Source organism: Ceratosolen solmsi, unplaced genomic scaffold (genome assembly GCF_000503995.2).
Source record: "Ceratosolen solmsi marchali unplaced genomic scaffold, CerSol_1.0 scaffold33, whole genome shotgun sequence".
In the NCBI taxonomy this organism is placed as follows: domain Eukaryota; kingdom Metazoa; phylum Arthropoda; class Insecta; order Hymenoptera; family Agaonidae; genus Ceratosolen; species Ceratosolen solmsi.
The window spans coordinates 190,601-198,735 of record NW_011948438.1 but is presented as its reverse complement, the minus strand read 5'-3'; the positions used below and the strand labels follow the sequence as shown (position 1 = coordinate 198,735).

General features: G+C 34.9%; 1 protein-coding gene across 2 annotated transcripts in view; it reads right to left on the bottom strand.

Moving 5' to 3' along the window:
• LOC105365309 (carbohydrate sulfotransferase 4) overlaps positions 1 to 5,743 on the bottom strand; it is a 21,154-nt gene extending 15,411 nt beyond the window's left edge. The window contains exon 1 of one of the 2 annotated variants that reach the window (XM_011503442.1): positions 5,666 to 5,743. In XM_011503442.1, coding sequence (XP_011501744.1) covers positions 5,666 to 5,706 — 41 coding nt within the window. In that variant the 5' untranslated portion in view covers positions 5,707 to 5,743. The remainder of the gene's footprint in view (positions 1 to 5,665) is intronic. The other variant, XM_011503444.1, reaches the window with a different exon arrangement.
• Positions 5,744 to 8,135: the final 2,392 nt, after the last annotated feature.

Here is an 8,135-nt window from a genome sequence, read left to right as displayed (position 1 = left end):
TTTTTCTTTCTTACTTCTCGTTGCGGAAGAGACACAAGGTCACTAGGTTAACGGTGCCCCTCGTCGCCTCGTATCTTTTGACATCCTCTTGGAAATTAGCACTACGGCAGCTTTCTAACTACCCCCCTTACCAGCCTCTTTATCGACGCGCTCGATGGCTCGGCTTTCAATTCGAGGGTGTCTTTTCTCGAATGCTCATATGCCCATAGATAGCCCTTTAAAAACTTTCTTTATTGCTTTCTTATGGAGTTAGAGGCTCCCGAGTCTATAATATATATCGTCGACTGTTCGAATGATGATTGAACATCGGCGAGTACACAACAGAGTCGTGAGTCGCGTGCGTCAGCTCCGACGCATTCCACCTCGTAATGTTAAACAACACGAGCGACTGTGCCGCATTGGATGTACTCGCTAAGATTATTCAGTACCGCACTCTATACGTGAACGCACAAATTTACCATCGTTGGCGTAAGATTAACGATAAAGTGATCGAGAGATTCGAGGAGGAAGGAGAGTGTGTCTCGCTGACCGCTAGATTACTCGCGTGAGCGTAATGTACGGACGGATACCACCGCGCTGACCGACCCAGGAAGCCGCCCCATGACCGTCAACTTTCCCATTAGAGGATAAATCGCGCACAAACACACGCGCAGCAAGTGGACGTGGAGATGATGATATGCTTTTTCGAATTAGCGGTCGTCGAATCGCGACACTCGGCTCGCGCATCGGCAATTGCCGTGTGTGTGCGTGTGTTTCCCCCTCCCCCTTATGCCCCTTCCGGCCCTTAACCCGTCGCCACTCAATACCACGAATCTAAGCCCTCCACTACGACACAGAGAGAGAGAGAGAGAGAGAGAGAGAGAGAGTGAGAAGGAGCGGATCGCGGGGAATTGGACTCTATGCCTTGCATGCATTAGAGAGTGAAAGGAGGGAGACAAAAGTACGGCATCCGTAGGCCAGGTCATACTCTACTTATCGAGTCGATTTACGGTCAGCTTTCGCGTATTTCTTTGAGAGTTGGTTGTGCAGTTTGTTTTTCCTTTTTATAAATGTTCGACTTCGCTCGAATTTCTAGAAGGATTTTTCTTTACCGACCTACGCTAATAAAGACAATGTTTTTGCGTTTTCCTCCGCCTCTTTGAAAGTAAAGAAGAGGTTTTGATAATTTTATGGATTTTTTCGTGTTTTTTTTTTTTTTTTTAACCAAATTCATTAATCGTTACGTTACATTACGTAACTAATACCATCCACCCATCTGTCACGCATGACAATAAATGAAAAAGTTATTTTTTTATGTCCAGATTAGCTCGTTTTATTTGAATAATATAAAGGATTATTACTATTACAGTATAAAGTTTTAAGACGCGTAAAAAATAATAATTTATAAAATAAAAATACTTTAACCTGATAATTATTTGTTTTCTTTTTTATTTATTGTCCTACATAATGTAATTATGAAGAAGTTTTATAAGTAAAACAATAATTCCATATTTCGTTTATTTGACAAATATTTCAAATAGATTCGAATCTCAGCACAGTGTTCGTTAATTCATTTCATTACAAAATGTTTTTTTTTTTTTTTTTTTTTTTTTTTTTTTTTTTTATAAATATTACACATTACTAAGATTATACGCATTGGGAAATGTATAAAGATTTATTAATGAAATTTTATATTGTTGGCATGTGAAAATATACTCGGATATATAGTTATGTAACTATGTTAATAAGCTTAGATTGAAGCATATTATTGTAGTTATATTTAATTAATTTTAACATTAAAAGAAATTTAATTTTCTCTTATGTAAGACAATCGGACTTTATTTTTCCTTTGAACTCAAAAATTTCGTTTACATACATAAATAACATATATTTCATAAAATACATATCTACTTTCTTAGCTTCAGATTTTATTTTGACACGTTTACATTAATTAATTTTTTACTTGCATTATTTTTTATTTATATTTTTTAATTTTTTATTTTTCAGGTAAAATTATACATTTCATACAATCTGGAATGAAAAATATTCATAAAATACGACAAAATATGATAAAAACTACGAGGCAAAAACATTAATAAAAAAATATATCTATAGAACATAGTTTAAGATATCAAATTAATGTGATTCTTATTACACTGATTAAATTTTTTGGAGGTATGACTTATAAGGTAAACATTATTTAGTACAAAAATCATTCTTATATGCAAAGGGATTATGCAGTAAATGCAAGTTTAATATAAGAAAAGTTTATCGCGACTTTGAAAAATGATTAATCACTCAAATATATTCAATTGAATTCATAAATTGATGATTAATAGCTTCTTTAGTCTTTTATCCATTAATATTGTGTGTAAGAAATTTGTTATATTTGTTGAATTTGAACAATAATGTAATAATGATTTTATGAAAAATTTAAGATGACAATGCATATAGCCTACATGCAAATAATGATTTAGGTTATTTTTTAAATACAACTTACAAACTCTTATTATAATATTTTAGTTAAAATATTAATTATCACCAAAACAAAAAAAACAAAAAAAAAAAATACTATATTTTTGTATAGTTTAAATTTATAATGAAAATTTAATATTTTTATAGCCATAAAAAAAATATATATGTATATATATGTATATATCCATCTTCCTAATGTGATTTTTTTAAATACTTGTTTGACATTAGTAAAAAATAAATGAAACTACAATCTTATTATTCTAGTATAAATTTTTAACATAATTAATACGATGATATTTATTAAGAAATGAATAATAATAAATAATCTTATATTAAATCTTAAACGAAAAAATGTTTTATTAGTCATTATACAAAATCAACTATATTTATCAAAATCTGATGTCTCGAAATAATATGTTTATTCATAAAGTGTCAAGCCAGATTAAGTGTACGTTATTATTATACAGTTGTATTAACAGTTTATCATCGTCTACATTAGCATAAAGTTGGCTAATAATTTTAATATTTTTCATTACAATGTTCTTCCTTACATTCCGTATTGAATTTGTGAGTATCGGTGGTCATTGGTATTGTACGAAACATTGATGGATCAAATACAATTTTCCAAATATCCGGTTAAACGAATATTATATTGCTTAGAAATGTATGTTTAACGTTTCGAATCTTCGTTGCATATAAAGGTAAAATTAATTTTATTATTATTATTGTATTGCGAAATATCATTACTAATAGTAAACACGATTATTTATATAGCTATTTCAACATTTTCATATCCATGTTACCGAGGAAATTTATTATTAGTATAAATTGCTTATAAATACATGCGCGCGCGTGTGTGTGTGTGTGTGTGTGTCTGCGTGTTCGAGCGCGTGTGTATTTTATATAATAAAATGTTCAAACACTGAATTAAATTTTATAACCTTTCACGTTTTATTACAATACGTTTAAGTGATTAATACATCATATATTTAGACATTTGATGACATTTTGATATTAATTTTGTAATATTAACAAAAATTATACATATTTTATAACACTTATAAAAATTAATAACATTGGGAAAGAAATGAATATTAAGATTGGAAAGATAGATTTGTATAATAATACAGGCTTCGTTGAATATTTTTGAATGATTTTATTGTGTTTTATCAATTTTTTATTATATTATTTTAAAATAGTATAAAATATAATACTAAATCCACTTAAGTCGATTTTATTTTATTTGTATAAGCTTCTGTCACTATATGTATATATAAATTGAATTCACTTCTTTCTTTCATAAATTCTTATATTTTCGATGTTTCATCAACGAGGATCAGTATAAACAAAATAATGATTTTATATGCAAAATGAAATAATGAAAATTTTCAATATTATCGACCAACCTCACGTATCACATTTAAAAGTTTCTTCAAAATACAAATACATCCATAAAAGTACTTATGACTGATCTAATAATAACCTTAAAATCACAGACACGTCGAAATAAAAAAAAAATTTACAATAAAAAAATTATAATTTTGAAAATTCTTAATTATTATTTAATGTAATTGTAATAAATATAAAGTACTTAAATTGGTATTAAATATCATTGTTAATTGTAATGTTTAATCATTGAAATAATAAATTATAATAGGTAAAGATAATAATAATTATGGCAAACTTATTAATAGGGATATGATTATATTGAATTAGTATAATACGTGAATCGACGATAAAAATAAATAGTATTCGAGCGATGATAAATGCAATTATCCCATTGAAATAAATTTCTTTATGCAGCAGCCCTATACAACACTTAGAAATAACATGCAAATGATTTATTTAATATCATTATATATATGCCATAAAAACAAAATATATTACTTTTTAAAAGCGTCGGATATTATTCAATTAGACTGCAAAAGTTTTCCATTATTTATCCACAATTTCTGCAAGATAATTTGTACGGCTTTAACGGTATATTAGCTGATATTAAATCTTTACAAAGTTTTACAGATTCTCAAATGGAAATTTAAAAAAAACTTTCTGTAAAGTAATATTTTTCATTGTCTATAATTAATGAAAATATTTTCTACTTTTGGCAATTCTACTTTCATGCCGATTATTTCGTATGCACCAATCTATACAATAGATTACGATAATTTTCAGATGAAAATTGTATCGAAATATTCGAAAAGAATTTTACAATCTATCACGGAAAATAAGAAATTCAAGCACAACTGCGCACGAAAGTACAATTGTATTTAAAAAAACCTATTGACATTCACGCTTAACAATGCTAAATGGCAATTATATATATATATATATTATACTACTATAAATACTGTTTGATTATTTTAATTTAATTTTTCATAAATCATCCGTTTTCATTGAACGTACAAGTAGACTTTGGAATATCTAAACAGTTACAAAAGTGTCATTGCGTCGACGTAGCTACTAAAGTGAAATATGTGAAATCGTATGCGGTTTGAATAATACATGATAAAATTCATTTTTAAGAAAAGCCATTGGCTTATTGAGGTCGAATGATAGTTGACAAAGAGTAGAGTCGAATGATAAATTAGAATAAAATTATAATCGCTCTGCCAAAATAGCAATTACAAATAGTGATGATAATGCTAATTACACGGTTTCGCCGATCAATAAGTAATGAGTCACTCTCGCTGTGTATCTTCGAGTTATTTAGAAATAATTTTATTATAATGCTATAATAATGAATAAAAGTTGTTTTTTGTTTTTCGTTTGGTTTTGTTATTGTTAGTTATAAAACAACTTGGTACGCTAAAGCACATCATTTTATGACTATTATTGATTATATAATACTGATCGCATTGTATGAAAAGTTGCTTAAAAACAGATCAATTATTTTTTTAGTATTTGTTGTTCGCGTTTCGATATTAATAATGCAATCTTAACAATTGACTATAAATACTCGAAGTTTTGCAATTGGAATAATCAAAAGAAAAATGTCCTATAAGCGTAAGAGAATCAAGTCTCGCATGTGCCCCATTACTCACACAAACTGTTATGGAATATCTTCGTATGCACATTTTCTAATGAATAACGCGCGTCGTCACGATTGAATAATATCACAGCCGAAAAAGTACCGTTAATCTAATGACATCGAAAATATTCTCAACACATCTTTACAAGCAATGCATTCAATTTTTTATATTTGTATTATTACCTGTTGGAGCTCGATGCGTTTTCACTTTCATTGGAATCCATGTAAATTCGCTCATCTCCCCATACGAGATAAAATTAAACATGCGAGGCCCGATGAAATTACTGGATATAATCGGCAACCGATTCCCTATACTTTTACAACCGCATGACGTGTGCCGACACAAGCCATAATCACTATTGCACTTCTTTTAAGACCCGAGCAGCCACGAAAAACCCCACCCCAGCAATTCTTTCGTCTTCGCTTTTTACGTCGACGGTCCGACGACTACGGGCATTCCCAATAGGTTTCCGCATTAGGGACGCAATCGCGATCATCTCGCTCGCTCATCTCGCCGAACGTCGAGCACGCAGGCGCACATGTCGAGTCACTGGCGCTCGCTCGATCGCTCGCTTTCTCCAACCGCGGCCACTTCCTAGAATGCCCCGCCACGACAAGGGTCCCCAGGTGTGTTCCTGGGAGACGGGGGCATTCCCCGTTGCTAAGTCGGCCCAGCTTTCCTTTCGCTTGGTAATCCGATGCCAACCATTGGCGGCTGGTGCTTACGCTCGTCGCCGATCGAGTCGAGTATCTGGGCTCCCAGCATACGATGGATTACCGCAACTAGCGCTTTTATAAAGCCACGGGAAATACGAATTGCATCACCATGGATTTATATAATCGCGTCGTGGCATTCGCTCCTTTCTAAATCACGAGACTGCTTCCAGAAAGCTCCACGTACGCGGGGGGAAGAACCGGAGCAGGAGGTCAGATGGCAGACTTTATGGCGAACTCAAGAGACCTACATATATCATTAAATTATTAATTCACGCTTCGTAGACATTAAAAACTTTATCTCCTTGGCTCGTCTTCTTTACACGCTGCATTACATTAAAAAGCGATGATCAGGTTTATTTATATAGTAATGCGGTGTATATAAGTCGAGACGGCCGCCCGACCCTGACCTTGACTTCTTCAACAATATCATGTGTTTGTTTTTCTTTTTTTCATTTTTACAAACAGAGTGCTAAAATTCGAGAAAAATATTGATCGAGTATGTCAATTTTTTGACAAAGTTCTGTTAACTACGCAAATGATTATTCAAACATTGAAATTCAGAGAGAGAGAGAGAGAGAGAGAGAGAGAGAGAAGGCGAGAAGACTAAAATAATAAAAAATGTCAGATCGCAGACTATCACGGCTGACGTTGAACTCGAATTGACGTCGTAATTAAGAAACGGCTTTGCTTTAATATCGAGTAGCGCGCACGATGGTAGAATCGTTATAAAAGAAAAAAAAAAGAAAGAAAGAAAATTGAGAATGCCAGCATAGGTAATGGGAGTAAAAGCCATTAGTATGTTTCTTAAATGATGCGTTCCCAAGATTTTCAAAGTCTTGAAAAAAATCATCCGACCTCGACATCTTTTCAATCACGCGCCCCTGCCTGCCTCGCATTTTCCACGGCGAGTCCACGTACGAGGGAAGCCCTCTCATATATTTACTCGTCGGCAACGAGCGTGTGCGCACGCAAACGCGCCCGTTAGTTAATAGAAATGTATAATTACTCGGCGGAGAGGCATATCTTGGTCTGGAGGGGGATCCCGAGTTAGTACGCGGGGCAGCGAAGTCGAGCAGCGATTGAGTGGCGCGTCAATTTCGCTCGCGAGATGCCTTGGTCGTCCCTTTTTTGAATCTTCTACAAGGCGCTTTCGTATGTACGTGCTTGCTCGCCGGCACAACCTCATTCCTCCTCCTCCTACCGCTCCCTCCTCTTCGCACTTGCTAATCGCGGAAAGAAGAGGTGAAAAGTTGATCGGCTCTTGGAATAAACAAGTGGGCATCGCGGCACTTAGCCGCCGGCCGTTCTCCATGCTCCCGGAAAAACGTGGAACGCCTTCGAGAAGTGTGCGTGCGTTTCTCGCGATTCATTCCGCGAATAGATTTACGTGCTCCGCTTATAAATATAACCATAGCACGCGTGGGGTGCATGTGCGGCGCGACTCAGCCTTATTCCCGAAGTTTTCCTTGTTTGTTTTCCTCAGAGGGGCGGAAAATTGCCCGACTATGCGCGCGCGCAGGCACATCCGGCTTTTAAAGCTCGGAATTGTAGAGTCTCGCGCAATGATTGCACGGAACGGTTATTGGCGCACCAGCGGCGGTCGTCCGGGGAGGGTTGATGGGTACGGGTGGCGGGAGGGGGAGGGAAGGAAGAGAAAAAGTGGTGGCGGCGGCGGTGGCAGCAGCGTGGCGGAGTAGGAGGGAGGCCCGCATCGGGCATGCGGCATTAAAATAATTAAGCCTTCCTTTTTCGAAAAGCGAAGGAAGGACGGGAATAAGCGCGCGATCGGGAGAAAAAATGTTTAAAAGCCTCCGAATGGCACTGAAGATAATAACATAGATTTGTGGGGGGCAGCTGTGGTGGTGGCCATGGGTGGGGAAGGTGGGTTTTTTTTTGTGTGTGTGGGGGGGGGGGGGGTTGAAGGGGGGGGGGGGAG